The 21,432-nt window shown below is 46.0% G+C and overlaps 1 protein-coding gene across 12 annotated transcripts in view; it reads right to left on the reverse strand.

Moving 5' to 3' along the window:
• SIK3 (SIK family kinase 3) overlaps positions 1–5,042 on the reverse strand; it is a 262,659-nt gene extending 257,617 nt beyond the window's left edge. For all 12 annotated transcript variants that reach the window (XM_035264652.3, XM_078339525.1, XM_035264647.3 and 9 more), the window contains exon 1: positions 4,762–5,042. In XM_035264652.3, the coding sequence (XP_035120543.1) occupies positions 4,762–5,034 (273 nt within the window). In that variant the 5' untranslated portion in view covers positions 5,035–5,042. The remainder of the gene's footprint in view (positions 1–4,761) is intronic.
• Between the last annotated feature and the right edge of the window lie 16,390 nt (positions 5,043–21,432).

Below are 21,432 nucleotides of genomic sequence, written 5' to 3' on the forward strand. Positions count from 1 at the left end.
CACACAGATGTGTCCTGGCTAGTCAATATTTGGAATAGGGTCATAGGGCAAAATGTCTTCTCTGTGTAATATTTAAAGTGAAGAATTCTGACCTCGGCCTTCTAAGGCCTCTGCCTGTACACGCAAGGGCAAATGTGCTCTTGAGCTTGCACGACCGTTTCTGCATACCACTGAATTTCAGTGAACCTCTAGGGAGAAGACTGCACTCAACTCCGTTCCATCATCAACGTAACAAAATTACACAAAACACACTGAAAATTCAAGGCAGCCCAAAGAAAAAGCCAGTGTTAGTCACAGTTTTCATTAAATAAGTCTCATTCCTGTTTAAAAAAAAAAAAAGTTTAACTAATGAAAATGTATATTTTAAAATGCTGATTTCATGAGATTAGCCAGCCTGTACCCCATAGGAATTAAATCCAACTATCTCAAAGTGACACCTGAAATAGTAGCAAACTTTTTTTTAACCATGGAAGTGTATCATAAGGATGGCCTCTACCTACACAAAACTAATGGCATATGCATTCATGAACTGTGCCCAAGGGGTGAAAAGCAAAAAAAAAAGGACTATTATTATGTCCATAATGTTATTATGTTACTACAATACCTGATAAAAATGACGATGACAGTAACATTTATGCCAAGAGCTTTACATACACTATCTTCTTCAATCTTCGTAACACCCAAGCTTGTGAGCTAAGTACTATTGTTATCCCATTTTACAGATGAGGAAACCCAAGCACAGAGAAGTTAAATAACTTCTCACAACCTAAGAATACCCGACTATTAAGCAGCAGGAGATTCAAACTCAGGTTGCTTTATCCAAAGCAGGAACTCCTACAATAAACCAGTAACGGGCAACTGATATATATTTGTTGAAACCTAGTTTAAAAGTATTTGACCAAAGGCTTGTATATTCATGCATATTTTAAAATGCATACAGGCCAAGCATTTGGGTTACAGATTCATGCCTGTTATCCCAGCACTTTGGGAGGCTGAAGCAGGAGGATCACTTGATTCCAGAAGTTCAAGACCAGCCTGGGCAACGTAACGAGACCCCATCTCTACAAGAAAAAGTTTTTTAAATCAACTGGGGGTGGTGGTGTAAGCCTGTCGCCCCAGCTACTTAGGAAGCTGAGGCGGGAGGGTCTCTTGAGCCTGAGACTTTGAGGTTTGACAGTGTCACTGCACTCCAGCCTAGGTGACAGAGTAAGACCCTGCCCCAATATTTTAAAAAAGAAAAAAAAAAATGCATACAAAATCTATCTACTCTTTGTTCCCCATCATCCAACTAGTGAAGGTATAATTAGGCACAGGCAACAGACTACCAGCAATTTGAGAGCAGAAAACATTCTTTTTCAAAAATATCTTTAATACTTTATAGTTTTCTACCAAAAAAAAAAAAAAAAAACAGAGCCAGAGAACCTCAGGCTAAGTAAGGCTCCTCCAAAAAAAGGAAATCAAAGCAGGTAGGACAAAGACAGCTAGGGTGAGCTACTAACCAAAGTATGTCACAGCTGAACATTCTCTCCTGGTAACTGTCCTGCAGTGCCGCTCTAAGCACTGCAGTGCCGCCAGTATGAAGTCTGAGCTCATGAACGCCGTGCTGCAAAAGTAACCAACAACCAAACAGGAAAAGCTTCACTTTTCTCTACTGATTTTATTCATCCCAGGATCTCGCTCTACAAGGTTTGAGAGTTAACAGCATTTGGGAAAGGGCCAGCTTAACCACAGTACTGAATGGAGTGCAGTATCCTACTCAATAAATGAGGTTTACTTTAGTCTCTTAGTCCTTGGAATGGGTCACATGTGTTTAAAAAAAAAACAGGGGTGGATCATAATTATTTCTGATGTTCAGAAAATACCTATTACCTAACCTCCTTCAGCCAACACAAGTATCATCTGAATTAACTCTGTCTGGCTGTTATATATGGTTATAAGAACACCCAGATCATTTCCTACAAGGGGGGAAAAAAATCACACACCTCTAAAAGACAAAACAACAAACGATACATTCTGGAAATAGATGGGGAAAAAAATAACTCTCTGTTTCCAGATGACCCCTCTGCAGAAGTAAGATAAAGGCTGCAGTGCATGGGGAGAAAAAAACCAACCTGGGTTAACTGAAGCAGCAGCTTCAGCAACTTCTAATATCTATTACCTTCCCCACCATTATATAACCAAACCCTAACCTTAACAGACCATCATACTGTATGTCAACAGCTGTTAGGCACATCTAAGCTGTCAGCATTTGAGAACCCCTTCCAAAGTGGATACAGATGAGCGTGGAGCAGGCCAAGATATGCTCAGGGTTCACCCAGAGCACATGACAACTCCTTGTGAATTAAGCTTCACTCACGTAGTCCGAGCAATTTAAGCAGCAAAAGATACAGCACTCGTAACTGTAACTAGGAAATTGCACACCGCTACAGAAACACAAATGAATGCTGGTGTGGTTCCCTCACACATGCAACTCATTGTCCAAGCCATTTCAGTCTCATTCAAGACTGAATATTTCCATACATAGGAATTGCATAACTGCACACCACAAATGATCAAAGATAAAAACCAACACAAACAGTGACACCCGTTTGTAAACACGCCAATGGTTAAAATGTAGCAGTCCTAAAGGATACCAAGGTCTCAGAGAAAAACTATGAAAAACACACGCACACACACACACACACATGAAAATGAGAAAGCGGCCAGACCAGCCATAATTAGGCACCGGCTTTGCTGACTACTGAAGACAGAAATGTCTCTTTTAGATTAAAGCCAACAATCAACTGTTTGCAATTACATTTACAAAAACATTCAACCCTGTCTGTAACAGATTTTATCAATATTTTGGTGTATCCAAGGGCTGGAAGATTCAAAATTCTTTAAATCATGAAACCATAAACCAGGCAACCAATTAAGTGTATAGAGACTATCCCCCAGAGGTCAGAGCAAAATAACCACAGGAGCACAAAGTGATTACACAGAAAATAAGGAGAAAAAAAAAAGAAACAGCACAACAAGGAACAAGGCATATTGTTTGTAAATAGAAGTTTGCCTTGGCTGATAGTAAACTAGACTGGAAACACAGTGAGGGGCCGGGTGGCAAGGGAGGAAGCACACCACAGTCTTGGCTCAGTCGACTTCCCCCAACTTCCCCTCAGGGTCTGAGGGAGCCCTGGACTTTGGTATCTCATCCAGCTCTGACCTGCAGACTTGAGGCCCTGTGATAAAAACGGGCAGAAAAGGCTGAAGAGGGCCCTCCAGGGGAAGTGAAACTGACCAATCAATTCGCCACAGCCACCCACCCTGACACCCTAGTAAGAAGGGCCCCTTGTAGCCTTTGGCAGAAAGACGGTGGGGAAGGAACTTCAGGTTGCGAGTGATCAGGAGAGAAGGCCTAGATAAGTCACTGGCCTCGGAAAACAAGCCACTGCCATAGAAGCAAAAACAAGGTAGGTCATGATAACCAGAGGCTAGGCTGAGGAGGTGAAGGGGACTGATGCGGCTTTGGCGGGAGGCGGCAGCAACTGCAAGGGTTCTTCATTCCTCAGGTTGAGGGAAAACACAAGCTGCAGTTTCAAACATAATGAATGGCTACATTAAAAGTATTCATTCAGGGAAGATATTGAGCAAAGAAAATTCTGGAGGAAAAATGGGCTTTGCGGGTTCCACCAAAACCAGAAGATTCCTCCTGATGTCCTAGATTCCAATCCTCCCAACGAAGGCTACATGAAGGTGCTACCATATTTCCTCAAAGAAGGTATTGAACATGCATACATGGAGAGCTTCCTAATTGACCTTGGCCAATCTCACTCCTATGGCGCCTCAAATCCCTTTAAGAACCTAAGGGCTCCATGCGTGTAATCTCCCGGTGTCTGCGTTCTTCAATCACAAGCCTCCCGCCTCGACCAGTGAAAGCCCACCCTGGGTTCTACAAAGCCCACCATTCCCGACCCTCCAACAACTAAAAATAACCGGCAATCATCTCTCCCAAACTGTTTAACCCCTGATTACCTAGTGCCATTATAAACCTGGGACACCCCCCCACCCCCACTTCAACTCCTCCATTCCCTGGGCCCCTTCCTGTGGACAAGCAAAGCAATTTCCCCCTATTTCCCCATTTTCCTCACTACCTCCTCCACTAATCGTGTCTCTCCTCGGGCTCCCCTTCGCACCATCTATCAGTCTTAGACGATCAAATGCGGATTCCTATCTTTGCCTTAAGGCACCAAGATCCTGAGACCTCCCAGCGCCCTGCAGCTGTGCACATCCCCAGTTCGTGCCGCAGCCGTCCTGGGTCCCCTCACAAGCCCGGGTCTGCCACTTCACCCTGGTCTTCCCCCATCCTCCTGGTCCAGATTGCATACGCCCCCGTCCTCATTCCCTTATGACTTCCTAGCTGCTGGTTCCCGAGACTTACTGGCTTACAGTCTCCCGGTCCCCGGGGAGTTCCGACCCCTTCTTTCCAATCACCCCCTTTACTCCTCTGCCCTCAGCCCCGAGGACCCTCCCCGCGCCCGGCTCCCGGGCTCCCAGGGCCGGTGCTCTGTGGCCCCGGGCCCCCGCGTGAAGTTCCGCCGTCTCGGGTCCCAGGTGTCGGTCCCTAGCTCCGCGCCCGCCCCGCCGCGGCCGGCCCCCTCCCGCCTCCCCGGCCCCCAACGCTCCCACCACGCGTCGCGCTCGCTGTCCCGACCCCCCGGCTGGGGGCGCGGACCTCTCCCGGCCCCGCCACGCTGCGACGGCCGCCCGGCCCCGCGCCGGTACCTTGGCCTTGGTGACGAGGTGCGTGGCCCGCTTGACCACCGCGAAGTTGCCCTTGCCGATGGTGCGGTCGATCTCGTAGTATCCGATGCGGGCGGGCATGGGTCCGCGGGAGGCCGGGGCTGGGGGACGCGGCGGGCCGGCCGCGGGGGACACGGCAGCGGGGGCGGCCGGGGGCCCCGGAGCGGGCGGAGGCAGCAGGCGGCCCGCGGGCCCGGCTCCCCCCGTCCCGGCCCCGGCAGCCCCGCCAGCTCCGCTCGCCGCCGCCGCCGCCATCTTGTTGTGCAGTGAAACCTCCGGGGCCGCGGGGAGCCGGCTCGGGGGAGGGGGCAAGGGGGGGCGGGAAAGGGGGGGCCGCGGACGTCACTCGGGAAGGCGGGGCGCCCTCGCCGACCGGCGCCCGCCGCCATGGCAACCGCGGGTCACGTGCCGACGCGCGTCACTGCCCGGAGCCATGGCAACCGTGACCTCACCGGCGGGCTCGACCTTCCCGCGTGGGCCCCGGTTCCTGAGGCGCTGGCTCCCGAGTGCCCCCCTCCGGGAGCTGGCGGTGGGAACCTCCGGTGGGCGCCCAACCTCGAAGCCTCCACCGCCTTTCCCGGGTCGGGGGCGCAGGATGCCCGACCCACAGCCAGCCCCCCACCGCCGCTGGAATCGCCAATGTGACCTCTGCTGTGACCTCTGTCCCAGTTCAACGATCACCCAACCTCCCTTAACAAAAAAAGTGTTTCCTCATCACCAAAAATACCAACGTTGTCCCACTTTAGCCCTTGAGGCCACAAAGGCAGGAATAGCTACACTTTTTAAGCAACTGTAACCAAGTTGGTAACAACGCGAGGGAATTCTTCAGTAAAATTCCTTCCTCTTATAAAATCCAGCTCACCCTGTGCAATCAACCTAATTGTCACCGAATATAGGAGAATGGGGAAAGGATTTGCGTGTTCAAGGGCGGAGAAGCCAGTCCAAACAGGCATTCCAGTCATTGGGTGGGTGACAGCCAGAGAAGGTACGTCATTTTCCTTCCTACCACCCCCGTCTCTGAACAGTTCTGTAGGGATGTCTGTCAGAGTGCCTACATACGATTTCTGTGGCTTGTATAAGCCTGATGAAGCAGTGGTGCACATTGTCCAATGAACCACGTCATGTTTAAGGATAGTCGGTTAAGCGAAATAAGTAAGTGAATAATAGTAATTCCATCCTTCCTAGTGACTCTCCAAAAAATTAAGGGTCATCAAGTTAATAACTCCAGCAATTTCATATCCCTTTTTCTTCCCTTCTCTATTACCTGGCATCCTTCATAACTCCCAGACTTCCTCCTCTTCTCTCCCCTTCCCTTTATTTTTTTTAAGCCGGGGTTTCCCCATGTTGATCAGGCTGGTCTTGAACTCCCGACCTCAGGTGATCCACCCACCTTGGCCTCCAAAGTGCGTGGATTACAGGCGTGAGCCGCCACGCCCGGCCCTCCCCTTCCCATTATTAAAGAGATTAACTTAGCTGCTTTAGGTGAGGGTAGGAGGTAGGAAATCAGACTGTCAACACAATAGTCTTTGGCAGGTTGGGTCGAAAGAAGGGAAGACTGTGAATATTCCAGTGTTAAAATGTATTCCTCGGACTAGTCCTGATTCATCCATATCTATGTCTCTCTCAATGGTAGTACTGTATTGTCAGGTCACTACATGCACAGATTAAAAACTGACACCTGGGGCACTGTAAGTGTGTGAGAAGGAGAACTCAGGTTTACTCTCTGACCAAAGAACATTTCCTGGTGCTTCGATTCCCTATCCAACCATGAGTAATGGCTGGGACTTAAGATGGGACAGAGGGGTCATCCCACAACGGTCTTGGATCAATTCCCTGGTAGCTGTTCCAAATTGCCAACACAATCAACACTAATTGGCTCCCTTATTAGCAAGGAAGGATAAGAATGAAGTGGGCCTTGGCTTCTTGCATTGGTTAAGCCCTTACATCTGTTGAGCTCATTCCATCCCAGATAAATGATGGGGTGTGACCTGCCTCGCCTATCACTTCATGGCCCTCACCTGCCTCTAGCAGGGACTGTATCTTTGGTGCTGAGCTGCACAGCTCCAGGGTTTTTTTGGTTTTTGCTCAGTTGCCCAGGCTGGAGTACAGTGGCGCAACCTAGGCTCACCACAACATCCACCTCCCAGGTTCAAGCAATTCTCCTGCCTCAGCCTCTGGAGTAGCTGGGACCACAGGAACCAGCCACCCCACCTAGCTAATTTTTGTACTTTTATAGAGACAGGGTTTCACTATGTTGGCCAGGCTGGTTTTGAACTCCTGACCTCGTGATCTGCCCGCCTTAACCTCCCAAAGTGCTGGGATTACAGGTGTGAGCCACCATGCCCGGCTACAGCTGCAGTTTCACCATCTCCCTGGGTGTCTCAACAGAAACCATAGCTGGCTGGTAAATCAAAGAAAAAAATATTTCACTGTGGAAGCTGCAGGAGCAGCACTGAAACCATTTCTCCCTGGTGACTGTATGCTCACAGAGTGTCCTCCACTAATGGAGATAATTCAAACATCCAATATCACAACTTTTCCTGCTCTCTCAAGAGTTTCAAAAAGAAAAACAAAGCTGGGGAGAACCTAGAAAATGGAGCATTGTTCTGATTTTCAAAGACAAGAAGCAGATGACTCATCTCTCCAAAATGACCAGAACATATGCTGTGTGCTGTGTGTTGTGTCATTTATGCTCCTTTCCTGTATAGATTGAGGTCAGCCGGGCACAGTGGCGCGTGCCTATAGTCCCAGCTACTCGGGAGGCTGAGGCTAGAGGATCCCTTGAGCCCAGGAGTTCTGGGCTGTAGTGCGCTATACCGACTGGGTGTCCGCACTAAGTTTGGCATCAATATGGTGACCTCCGGGAGCGGGGGACCACCAGGTTGCCTAAGGAGGGGTGAACCGGCCCAGGTCAGAAACGGAGCAGGTCAAAACTCCCGTGATGATCAGTAGTGGGATCGTGCCTGTGAATAGCCACTGCACTCCAGCCTGGGCAACATAGCAAGATCCCATCTCTTTTATAAAAATTAAAATTAAAATTAAAAAAATAAATTGAGGTCATTAGATGGTGTTTCTGATTGAGACTTCAGTAGATTTGCTGGAGATCTCCTTGAAGAGTAGCCTTCTTTGGCATGAAAAATACAGAATATTAGAGAAGAAAGTTATTGAAGGAGATCATCAGGCAAAAAGGAAAATAGTTTAGATCTTTACGTTTAATAAGGATGTATTGAGTACCAAGAATTGAGTTCGGTTCTGAGAGAAACTCAGAGTAAATAACAATAACAATTTGCCAGGCATTATGCTAAACAGTGTACCTAAGTGAACTCACTTAATCCTCACAACAACCTAATAAGATGGTTTGTATCATCTCCCCATTTTCCAGATAAGAAAAATGAGGCATGTAGGGATTAAGGAAATTAGCGAAAGTCATAGAGCTAGAAAGTGATAGAACTAGGATTCAAACCTAGGATCTTCCCCATTGTACCATAATCCCTATCAAGGTAGGAGCCAGTAGAAAAAGTGGTCTCTCCATTATGTCCAGGGTGAGGTCAATTTAGACCCAAGGAAGAAGAGTGTTTTGAGAGGTCTTGAAAACAGGACAGAGCAGGCAGCAGAACCATAGGAATAAAGACAAGACAGTAAGACTGAAAGAAGTACCTGTGATAGCTTCTCTTATAAACAGCACCAAGAAGAGAATCATGGCTTATTGTGCAGAAGTATTGCTGGCTCTTAAGAATACAGGCCTGGCCGGGCATGGTGGCTCATGCCTGTAATCCCAGTACTTTGAGAGGCCAAGGCGGGCAGATACCAAGGTCAGGAGTTTAAGACCAGCCTGGCCAATATGTGAACGCCTCCTAGAATCAAGCAATTCTCTTGCCTCAACCTCCCGAGTAGCTGGGATTACTGGCATGCGCTACCACAACTGGCTAATTTTTGTATTTTTAGTAGAGACAGGGTTTCTCCATGTTGGTCAGGCTGGTCTTGAACTCCTGACCTCGTGATCCACCCACCTCAGCCTCCCCAAGTGCTGGGATTACAAGCGTGAGCCACCACACCTGGCAAAAAAAAGCTGAATTTATACATGCATTGTTAATACAGATGCATTATTCAGAACATCTGTATGCCAAAAGACAACACCATAGTAAATTTACATGCCACAAATTCCCCAAATGAGGAAATTACTAGCTGATACCACATAGGAATCAAGGCACCATTGGACAGGCATTAAACACTCCAAATGCCCTGATTCTCTGGGTGAGTTGAATGCACACCTTCTCTCTGTTAAGATTGTGTTCTGGCTGGGCACGGTGGCTCACACCTATAATCCTAGCACTTTGGGACACTGAAGGGAGTGGATCATTTGAGGTCAGGAGTTCGAGACCAGCCTGGCTAACATGGTAAAACCCTGCCTCTATAAAAATACAAAAATTTGCTGGGTGTGGTGGCAGGTGCCTGTAGTCCCAGCTACTCAGGAGACTGAGGCAGAAGAATGGCTTGAACCTGGGAGGCAGAGGTTGCAGTGAGCTGAGATCACACCACTGCACTTCAGCCTGGGTGACTGAGTGAGACTCTGTCTCAAAAAATAATAATTTTTGAAAAGACTGTGTTCTGCATCATCATCTCAGCTATGTGGCTTTTGCCTTTCTTCCTCCTCTATCCCAGACCCACCTGGTCACATCTCAATTTCCCCTGGGCATCCGAAGCAGGTCTGAGCAGTCAAGGATAACTACTTAGTCTCCTGCTAGAAAATATCTTGGGGGCCAGGAGTGGTGGCTCATGCCTGTAATCCCAGCACTTTGGAAAGTGAATCACGAAGTCAGGAGTTCAAGACCAGCCTGGCCAACTTGGTAAAACCCTATCTCTACTAAAAATACAAAAAAATTAGCCAGGTGTGGTGGTGGGCACCTGTAATCCCAGCTACTCGGGAGGCTGAGGCAGAGAACTGCTTGAACCCAGGAGGCAGAGGTTACAGTGAGCCAAGATTGTACCACTGTACTCCAGCCTGGGGGACAGTGAGACTCCATCTCAAAAAAAAAAAAAGGAAAGAAAGAAAATATCTTGGGGAGGGGGTGTAAGAGACGCTAACTAAGCTTTCAGCCAATGACTTTCTGTTCAGTCTGTTCACATTTTCTAATGTAGCCATTCAAGCTGAGACACAAAACATAAAAATTGCCCTTATTACTTTGCATATGTTCTAGGATATGGTTGAAACATTTTTAGATTATTATTAATTACCCTTTGAAAAATCCAGAACATCTTCGGGCTGGAGTGCAGTGGCACTGTCATAGCTCACTGCAGCCTCAACTTCTTCGACTCAAGTGGTCCTCCTGCCTAAGCCTCCCAAGTAGCTGGGACTACATGTACACACCACCATGCCTGGCTAATCTTTTAATTTCTTGGTATAGACAAGGTCTTGCCATGTTGCCCAGGCCAGTCTCAAACTGCTGTCCTCAAACAATCCTCCTGCCTCAGCTTCCCAAAGAGTTGGGATTACAGGTGTGAGCCACTGAACTGGCCAAGTATAATTTTTTAAAGGTCTTCTTCAACCTTAGATGTGACTGTATTATCATTTGGGATCAATATCTTCCTTAGGCAAATATACCTCTGGTTTTATATGAAAAGTCAATGACAAAATACATTTAGTAAAGAAAAAACATTCATCCAGCACAACTCTTTTTTTTTTTTTTTTTTTTTTTTTTTTGAGATGGAGTCACACTCTGTCACCCAGGCTGGAGTGCAGTGGTGGGATCTCGGTTCGCTGCAACCTCTGCCTCCTGGGTTCAAGCAATCCTCCTCCCTCTGCCTCCCAATAGTTGGGATTACAGGTGCCTTCACCATGCCCAGCTAATTTTTGTATTTTTAGTAGTGACAGGGTTTCACCGTATTGGTCAGGCTGGTCTAGAACTCCTGACCTCAGGTGATCCACTTACCTCAGTTTCCCAAAGTGCTAGGATTACAGGCGAGAGCCACCGCACCTGGCCAGGACAACATTTTTAATAAAAGTGTGCTTCTTAAGGTGGAGGATCCCTCATTACCCTGTGATCAACTCTCTATACTACTAATTTTTATCTTATAATTTACTTCTTTCTCCTAAGTAAAAAGTATGATACTCAACAAATATTAAGATATTGGCATATTTGGATACTTTTCTTTCTCCTGAAATCAAAGTGTACCTGAGAGTCTAGAAAGTCACCATGTTTCACAGAAAATCAAGGCATACTTCAAAGGTCCACCTAGGGTGAAAGTTTTCCGTATTTCCCTGGCTCTGTACTTACAACACTTTATTTTTCTTCTTTCCCTTCATCTTCACATCTCTTCTGACTGAAGAGCCATCTCTTCTGCAGCACCTGCTTGGGAACTGCCTCTCAGCTTTCAGAGCTCACCTTCACACATCCTTTAGTGTTTTAAGCGACAGGACAGATGCTCTGCTTTTAAAGAAGCTTCCTTGCACTAAGGGTGGGTTTTGGGCATGGCTCACTCCTATAATCCCAACACTTTGTGAGACCAAGGTAAAAGGATTCCATGAACCCAGGAGTTCAAGACCAGCCTGGGCAACATAGTGAGACCCCCATCTCTACAAAAAATTTAAAAAGTAGCCAGGCATGGTGGTGCATGCCTGTGGCCCAGCTACTTGGGAGGCTAAAGTGGGAGAATCACTTGACTCCAGGAGGTGTGGACTGCTGTGAGCCATGTCCACACCACTGCACTCCAGCCTGGGCAACAGAGTGAAACCCTGTCTCAAAAAAACAAGTGGGTTTTGCTTAGGTTTTCTACCAGCCTTTTCTGCTGTTGGCTCAGAAGAATTTATACTGTTGGGATTGGTTTCTGTAGGAAGATGACCTACCTTTTGCTTCATTTCTGCCACAATTTTTCTCAAACTGGAAAGTCTAATCTGCTTCTTGACACCAAGCGGAATCCTATTCCCTTGGCTGCAGAGACACCTGCTGGTTGAAGTCCTAAACTACATGATGCTCAACGAATATTCCCTTTTCTGTTCTGCTAAGGCTTTGTAGACCTTTCTATTTAAACTGCAGGCCATTGAAAACCATAAACCAGTATAGGAGCCAGAAAGCTGGAATCTGAATGGAAGCTGGCTCCAGGAAGCTATATTTCTTTATAGCCAAATAGAAAGTACAGTGGGGTAGGCCTGCTATTGTGCTGTAGGCTTAAGTAACAGTCCATGCTAAACAAAACAAAACAAAAAAACGGTCTTGCTGTGATTTTGTGTATTTGTTTGTGTGTTTACTTTTTTTTTTTTTTTTTTTTGAGATGGAGTCTGGCTCTGTTGCCCAGGCTGGAGTACAGTGGCATGATCTCAGCTCATTACAACCTCCGCCTCCAGAGTTCAAGTGATTCACCTGCCTCAGCGTAGCTGAGTAGCTGGGATCACAGGCATGCGCCACCACGCCCAGCTAATTTTTGTATTTTTAGTAGAGACGGGGTTTCACCATGTTGGCCAGGCTGGTTTCAAACTCCTGACCTCAGATGATCCACCTGCCTCAGCCTCCCAAAGTGTCACTGCACCTGCCTTTTTTTTTTTTTTTAAACAGTCTTGTTCTGTTGCCCAGGCTGGAGTGCAGTGGTGCAGTCATAGCTTCCTGCAGCCTCCAGCTCCTGGGCTCAAGCTATCTTCCCACCTCAGCTTCCTGAGTAGCTGGGATTACAGGCATACACCACCACACCTGCTTTTTTTTTTTTTTTTAATTTTTTTTTAAAGATGAAGTTATTTCCATTTATTTTTATCTAAAAATTAATTTCATTCACTTGGCACATTTAAGAACCAGTCTGTTATATTCTCTGGAAAATCACTCCTACCTAATGAGGTTGTTAGGAAAATTAACTCATAAATATGTAAAGGAGGCCAGGTAGTGGCTCACACCTGGCTCAATCCCAGCACTTTGGGAGGCTGAGGCAGGTGGATCACCTGAGGTCAGGAGTTCGTGACCAGCCTGGTCAACATGATGAAACCCTGTCTCTACTAAAAATACAAAAACTGGCCAGGTGTGGTGGCGAGTGGCTATAATCCCAGCTACTTGGGAAGCTGAGGCAAGAGAATTGCTTGAATCTGGGAAGCAGAGGTTTCAGTGACCCGAGATCGAGCCACTGCATTCCAGTCTGGGCAAAAAGAGCAAAACTCCATCTCAAAAAAAAATAAAAATAAAATAAATTAATTAATATGTAAAGGGACCTAGATTAGAGCCTGGTACATCCTCCCTGTAAATGCCAAAAGCAAGTGAACAATAACATAGTGATTTCCAAATCATTTTCAGAAGATTAGGAATGATTGAGAATAGAATTAGAGCTGTGAAAACAGATTAACTTCAGAGTTAAAAGAAAGTTATGTTCTGTTTGTTTTGAGATGGAGTTTCACTCTTGTCGCCCAGGTTGGAGTGCAGTGGCGCGTTCTTGGTTCACTGCAACCTTCACCCCCCAGGACTGCAGGCGCACACCACCACGTCTGGCTCATTTTTGTCTTTTTAGTAGAGACGGGTTTCATCATGTTGGCCAGGTCTCAAACTCCTGACGTCAGGTGCTTCATCCACTTCAGCCTTCCAAAGTGCTGGGATTATAGGCAAGAGCCACTGTGCCTGTTCCAAAAGTTATTTAAATGTTTTGAATTGGCTTACTAAACATGTATATAGTTGAATCTGTGAAATGTGGATATATTTGTGTTTGTGATGCAACTCTGCATGTCCAATAATAACATTCTTACTCTCGAGGCTGGGCGTGGTGGCTCTCACCTCTACTCCCAGCACTATGGGAGGCCGAGGTGGGCGGATCACTTGAGGTCAGGAGTTCGAGACCAGCCTGGCCAACATGGTGAAACCCCGTCTCTATTAAAAAAATATTCTTACTCAAACTTCGTAAAGTAGTTATTATCCCCACTTTATAGATGGTCAACTTACTTGACCTGTCTGATGATTGGCTCCTACAGCCAGTAAGTGGTGAAGCTGAGATGTCATTACAAGGCTGTCCATCTCCAAAGCCAGTTGTCTTTCCAAACGTTAAAGTATACTAGTGTCTGTGGTCTGTTAAAAACGTTATGACAGTGGCTTCTTTAATAAAACTTATAGTATGTTTAAGAAAAATATTAAAATACATATATAATTGCTGTGTAACAATCTGCTTAACAAATCGTGTGCACTCCCAAACTTTCTGCAGAATGTAAGTGCTGTATGAGACGTCTAAAGAAGCTCGATGGGAAAGAAAGATTCAATCCCGGTGGCATTTTTTCCCCTGAAGTTTATTTAATATAACATATATTTTTTAAAAATAACAAATTGTATATATGCTATTTGTATGTATTGTGCAATAATCTGCTTTTAAGCAGTGAAACACTTGGCCAGGCATGGTCGCTCACGTCTGTAATCCCAGCACTTTGGGAGGGTGAGACGGGCTGGTCACCTGAGGTCAGTAGTTCGAGACCAGCCTGGCCAACATGGTGAAACCCCATCTCTACTAAAAAAAATTAGCCAGGCATGGTGGTGGGCGCCTGTAATTCCAGCTACTTAGGAGGCTGAGGCGGGAGAATCACTTGAATCTGGGAGGCAGAGGTTGCAGTGAGCCGAGATCGAGGCATTGCACTCCAGCCTGGGCAACAAGAGCAAAACTCTGTCTCAAAAAAGAAAGAAAGAAAGAAAGAGAGAGAGAGAGAGAAAGAGAGAAAGAAGAAAGAAAGCACTCATATATTACTTGTTTTCTAAAATAAAACTAAAATGTTCTAACTTATTTATTCATTAGTTTATTTTTATTTATTTATTTGTTTTTGAGACAATATTACTGTCACCCAGACTGGAGTGCAGTGGCACAATCTCGGCTCACTGCAACCTCCACCTCCCAGGTTCAAGTGATTCTCGTGCCTCAGCCTTCCAAGTAACTGGGATTACAGGCATGGGCCACCATCCTGGCTAATTGTTCTGTATTATTAGCAGAGACAGGGTTTTCCCACGTTGGCCAGCTTGGTCTCAAACTCCTGACCCCAAGTGATCCGCCCACCTTGGCCTCCCAAAGTGCTGGGATTACAGGCATGAGCCACCATGCCTGGCCCCATTTAGTTAAATTTTAGTTAAAAATAAGGGCAGGAGCCAGGACAGTGGTGCACAACTATACTCCGAGCTACTTGGGAAGCTGACACAGGAGGACTGCTTGAGCGCAGGAGTTCAGAGCTGTAGTATGCTATGATTGCACCTCTGAATAGCCACTGTACTGCACTCTAGCCTGGGTAATGGAGCGAGACACCATCTTTTTTTTTTTTTTAATATGGAGTCTCGCTCTGCCACCCAGGCTAGAGTGCAGTGGTGCAATCTTGGCTCACTGCAACTTCCAACTCCTGGGTTCAAATGATTCTCCCACCTCAGCTTCCTGAGTAGCTGGGACTACAGGTGCACACCATCATGCCTGGGTAATTTTTTGTATTTTAATCGAGATAGGGTCTCACCATGTTGCCCAGGCTAGTCTGGGACTATTGAGCTCAGGCAAACCTCCCACCTCAGCCTTCCGGAGTGCTAGGATTACAGGCGTGAGCCACGGTGCCTGGCCAGAGATACGATCTCTTAAAACAAAAAAAGAGGAGTGGGCAGGATATGGTGAGGTAAGGTGATAGGATTTGAGCCATGTGGGGAGGGCATCCCACCCAGTTCTAAATCTCCTAGACAGTCGAGCCAGTTTTCACCAAAGCTGGATTGGAAACCAGAGTATCTTACAGTTTATACCAACTTTAGTAACAGCTTTGCATTCCCTAAGATTTTTTTCTGATAACTTCCAAGCACCCAGTATTATGGTTACATTGTTTGGTAGAATCTAAACTCTCAGAGCAGGGTATTCAAACTTTTTTTGCAACCTGGCTTCAACCTACTTTTTCAGCTTCTCACATTTAATTTGCTTTCCCACTCACCTTTCCCCATCCAGGACTACTGCAGGTTATGTGTTTATTCCTTAACTTTTGTTATGTTTCATACTTACTCCTTAACTTCACTCAGCTTTTCCTTGCATTTGGAATACCTTGGAAGCTCACCTATCTGTTACTTAAAATTCTACTACTCCTGGCTGAGCACCGTTGCTCGTGCCTATAATCCCAGCACTTTGGGAGGCTGAGGCAGGTGGATCACAAGGTCAGGAGATCAAGACCATCCTGGCTAACACAGTCAAACCCCGTCTCTAAAAATACAAAAAATTAGCTGAGTATGGTGGCGCGTGCCTATAATCCCAGCTACTCAGGAGGCTGAAGCAGAATTGCTTGAACCCGGGAGGCAGAGGTTACAGTGAGCCAAGATCAAGCCACTGCACTCCAGCCTGGATGACAGAGCAAGACTTCGTCTCAAAAACATAAAATAAAATAAATTCTCCTATTCCTTTAAGGTACAGCTAAACTCAAGATTTCTACTATCTATGTTTCTGGGACTCCCAAACATTTTGCCAATTCAGAACACAGGTTTTGGGACCAGGCACAGTGGCTGACGCCTGTAATCCCAGCACTTCAGGAAGCCGAGGCAGGAGGACTGCCTGAGCTCAGGAGTTCCAGACCAGCCTGGACAATACGGTGAAACCCTGTCTCTACTAAAATACAAAACACACACACACACACACACACACACACACACACACACAAACTCAGCCAGGTGTGGCGGCACACCCTTGTAATCCCAGCTACTTGGGAGGCTGAGGCAGGAGAATCGCTGGAACCTGGAAGGAAGAGGTTGCAGTGAGCTGAGATCAGGCCACTGCACTCCAGCCTGGATGACCAGGCAAGATTGGTCTAAAAAAAAAAATGCCGGGCATAGTGGCTCACGCCTGTAATCCCAACACTTTGGAAAGCCAAGGAAGTCAGATCACGAAGTCAGGAGACCAGCCTGGCCAACATGATGAAACCCCATCTCTACTAAAAATACAAAAATTAGGTGAGCGTGGTGGCCGGTGCCTATAATTCCAGTTACTCAGGAGGCTGAGGTAGGAGAATCCCTTGACACTGGAAGGCTGCACTACAGCTGTGCAAAAAAACCGCCACTGCCCACTGCACTCCAGCTGTGCAAAAGAGTGAAACTCTGTCTCAAAAAAAAAAGAACACAGGCTTTGGAGAGGAAGTCCCTACGTTCAAATTCTGGCTCCACAACTTATTAGCTGTATGACCTTGAGAAAATTAGTTAACCACTCCAGGCCTCAGTTCTTCAACTGCAAAGTAGAGATAATGATAAAACTTGTGGGGCACAGTGGCTCACGCCTGTAATCCCAGCACTTTGGGAGGCAGAGGTGGCTGGATCAGTTGAAGTCAGGATTTCAAAACCATCCTGGTCAACATGGTGAAACCCTGTCTCTACTAAAAATACAAAAATTAGCTGGATGTGGTGGCAGGCATCTGTAATCCCAGCTACTCAGGAGGCTGAGGCAGGAGAATCTCTTGAATCTGGGAGGCAGAGGTTGCAGTGAGCAAAGATTGTGCCATTGCACTCCAGCCTGGGTGACAGAGCAAGACTCCATCTCAAAAATAATAATAATAATAATTAAACCAATATCATAAGAATGTTGAGAGGATTAAATAAATTACTATATACAAAGTATTTATAGTAGTGCTTGGTACAAAATTGGTTCTCTGTAAAGTGACTGCTAAAATTATTATAATTATTAATCTACTGTAGCATTTTTAAGTTGAACTTGCATTTCATGTATGGCTGTCAGTCTAACTAGAAAAAAAGTCTAATCTCCAAAAAGTCAGAAACCATATGAGTTTAGTTCACAACTCTATATCCAGTGTGTAACATTGTGCCTGGAAAAAAAATCATGTAAATGTAAACATTTTCTGGAGACAAATAGAAAACATTACTGAAAAACCTAAAAGAAGACATGTCATGTACATCAATGAACCTAATATTGAAAAAACCTGCCTCAAAAGAAAATAAATGACCCTTAAGCTGCGTAAGAGCTAAAAATAATTTCCCCAGCTGGGCAAGGTGGCTCACACCTGTAATCCCAGCACGTTGCGAGGTTGAGGCACCTGAGGTCAGGAGTTCGAGACCAGACTGACCAATATGGTGAAACCCCATCTCTACTAAAAATACAAAAATTAGCTGGGCATGGTGGCATGAGCCTGTAATCCTAGCTACTTGGGAGGCTGAGACAGAATAGCTTGAACCAGGGAGGCAGAGGTTGCAGTGAGCCACGATAGTGCCACTGCACTACAGCCTGGGTAACAGAGGGAGATTCCATCTCAAAATAATAATAATTTCCCCAAAAAGGTAGTTGAATCTCTTTCTGTCCCCAAGACAGGTAGGAAGCTTTATTTTTTTGTCTGCCATTATTTATTAGCTTATTTCTAACAGGTCTCAGGTAAAATAAAGCCTTTTTTTTTCTTTTTTCTTTTTTCTTTTTTGAGATAGAGTTTTGCTCTTGTTGCCCAGTCTGGAGTCCAATATGCAATCTTGGCTCACTGCAACCTCTGCCTCCCAAGTTCAAGTGATTCTTCTGCCTCAGGCTCCTGAGTAGCTGGGATTACAGGCATGTGCCACCAAGCCCAGCTAATTTTTATATTTTTAGGAGAGTCGGGGTTTCTCCATGTTGGTCAGGCTGGTCTCAAACTTCTGACCTCAGGTGATTTATCCACCTCAGCCTCCCAAAGTGCTGGGATTACAGGTATGAGCCACTGTGCCCAGCCAATAAAGCCTTTTAAAAACTGCCTTCCTGCTCTTGCCAGTTCTATTCAACTTGGTCCTAGAGATTCTAGATATGACAATTAGACTAGAAAAATAGATAAAGTTGGCTGGGTACAGTGGCTCTTGCCTGTAATCTCAGCACTTCAGGAGGACAAGGCAGGTGGATTGCTGGAGCCCAGGAGTTCAAGACCAGCCTGGGCAACATGGCAAAGCCCCATCTTCATCAAAAATACAAAAAAAATAGCCAGTCGTGGTGGCATGTGCCTATTGTCCCAGCTACTCAGAAGGCTGAGGCAGGAGAACCACACACATGCACACGTGTGTGCATGTGTGTGTGTGTGTGTGTGTGTGTTTAGAGCAGAGTCTCACTTTGTTGCCCAGGCTGGTCTAGAACTCTCAGGCCCAAGCAGTTCTCCTGCCCCAGCCTCCCAAAGTACCGGGATTACAGGGGTGAGTCACCATGCCCAGCCCAAAAATCTTTTCTATCACATACATTCTTCTACACTGTGTATAGCTGTGCTCACAGAAATGGCTTTATTTCTCCACTACACAGGAATTCAGTGGTATATAAATTTGAAATTGCTCAGCAGCTGAGGGAGACTGGAAATGATAGGTCCATACCCTAGTCACTTGTTATACAATTCAAACAATGGTGCAGCTAGCTATGACCCTGTAATTTTTAGAGATTGCAAACAAGGCTTTTTCTTGAAGTTGAGCCAGAAACAACTTCATATGTTCCTTAGTCTTTGTAATATGTGCAGAAATATATGGATGCTGAGGATCTCCACCAGTTACTAATGCAGTCACCAATGGCTCAGTCTTGCATCTTGCAGAACTCCGTCTTGAGGACCCAGGATCCCAGTCATTAAGCATTTCGTCCTTCAACTTCATCTTCGCCTGGGTTAAGTTCACCATCAGGTAATTTTTTCTTTTTTCTTTTTTTCTTGAGACAGAGTCACCCAGGCTGGAGGGCAGTGGTGCAATCTCTGCTCACTGCAACCCCCCTCTGCCTCCCAGATTCAAGCGATTCTCTTGCCTCAGCCTCCCAAGTAGCTGAGATTACAGGCACATGCTGCCGTGCCTGGCTAATTTTGTATTTTTACTAGAGATGGGCTTTCCTCATGTTGAGCAGGCTGGTCTCGAACTCTTAACCTCAATGTATCCACCTGCCTCGGCCTCCCAAAGTGCTGGGATTATAGGCATAAGCCATGGCATCTGGCCTACCACCAGGGCCTTCACCAATCTAGCTTTCACCTGCCTCCTGACCTTCACCAACTTGAGGAAAGTTGCTTCCAGCTGTCGCAGTAATAATAGAGTAGCCAGGCCGGTGCTCGTGAACAATCACAATCTCCTACATTCCTCCTTATTTCAAGTTTATCCAATTCTTCCCTCATTTGCTGAAATCTGACTGAACAGAGCTGTCTTTCTCATATCGGGGCTCTTTCATACCAAAAGTATAATTGATAGCCGGGAGCAGTGGCTCACACCTATAATCCCCGCACTTTGGGAGGCTGAGGTGGGAAGGTCACCTGAGGTCAGGAGTTCAAGACCAACTTGGTCAACATGGCAAAACCCCATCCCTACTAAAATACAAAAATTAGCTGGGTGTGGTGGCACACATCTGTAATCCCAGCTACTTGGGAGGCTGAGGCAGGAGAATTGCTTGAACCCAGGAGGCAGAGGTTGCAGTGAGCCAAGATTGTGCCCCTGTATTCCAGCATGGGCAACAGAGCAAGACTTCTTTAAAAAAAAAAAAAGGCTGGGCTCAGCGGCTCATGCCTATAATCCCAGCACTTTGGGAGGCTAAAGCAGGTGGATCACAAGGTCAAGAAATTGAGATCATTCTGGTCAACACGGTGAAACCCAGTATCTACTAAAAATACAAAGAATTAGCTGGGCATGGTGATGCTCACCTGTAGTCCCAGCTACTGGGGAGGCTGAGGCAGGAGAATTGCTTGAACCCAGGAGGCAGAGGTTGCAGTGAGCCGAGATCATGCCACTGTACTCCAGCCTGGCATCACAGCAAGACTATGTCTTTAAAAAAAAAAAGTATAATTGATAATAGGTTACAGGTTGATGGTGTGCTCCAGGTTGAGGGGCTTGGTCTGCTGGATGTACTTGTTCCTGACCTAATTGGGCTCCTCCTCTGTGGCCAGCTAGTCTGTGAGTGATTAGGCGGTAGGTACCACAGACATGCTGGTGAGCTCCAGGGCTGGTGATGAGCAGAAAAGGGGAAGCCAGGGGAGACTTTTTTCACGCAGGCAACAGTTTTCTGCAACATGCTCAGCTGCAACCATTGCCCATCCTTAATCTGTGTGATCTGATATGTGGAAAAACCCTAAGGAATACATTAAAAAAAACTTGAACTAATAAGTGAGTTCAGCAAAGTTGTAAGCTGAAGGATCAATATACAAAAATTTATTATATTTTTACATACGTCACTGAAAATTTCTATATGCAATCAATGAAAATTCTGAGAATAAAGAAAATAAGTCTATGTGTTTTCTCAAGAAAAAATTATTTAAAAAAGAAAATAAGTCGGCCGGGTGCAGTGGCTCAAGCCTGTAATCCCAGCACTTTGGGAGGCTGAGGTGGGTGGATCACGAGGTCAAGAGATCGAGACCATCCTGGTCAAGATGGTGAAACCCTGTCCCTACTAAAAATACAAAAAATTAGCTGGGCATGGTGGCATGTGCCTGTAGTCCCAGCTACTCGGGAGGCTGAGGCAGGAGAATTGCCTGAACCCAGGAGGTGGAGGTTGCAGTGAGCTGAGATCGCGCCATTGCACTCCAGCCTGGGTAACAAGAGTGAAATTCCGTCTAAAAAATAAAAATAAAATAAGTCTATGTATAATAACATCAAAAAATAAAATACATAGTTATACATTTAACAAAAGAAATATAAAACTCGTACACTGCGCTGGCCACAGTGGCTCACACCTGTTATCCCAGCACTCTGGAAGGCCGAGGCAGGTGGATCACCTGAGGTCAGGAGTTTGAGACCAGCCTGG

This window comes from Callithrix jacchus, chromosome 10 (genome assembly GCF_049354715.1).
Source record: "Callithrix jacchus isolate 240 chromosome 10, calJac240_pri, whole genome shotgun sequence".
NCBI lineage: Eukaryota > Metazoa > Chordata > Mammalia > Primates > Cebidae > Callithrix > Callithrix jacchus.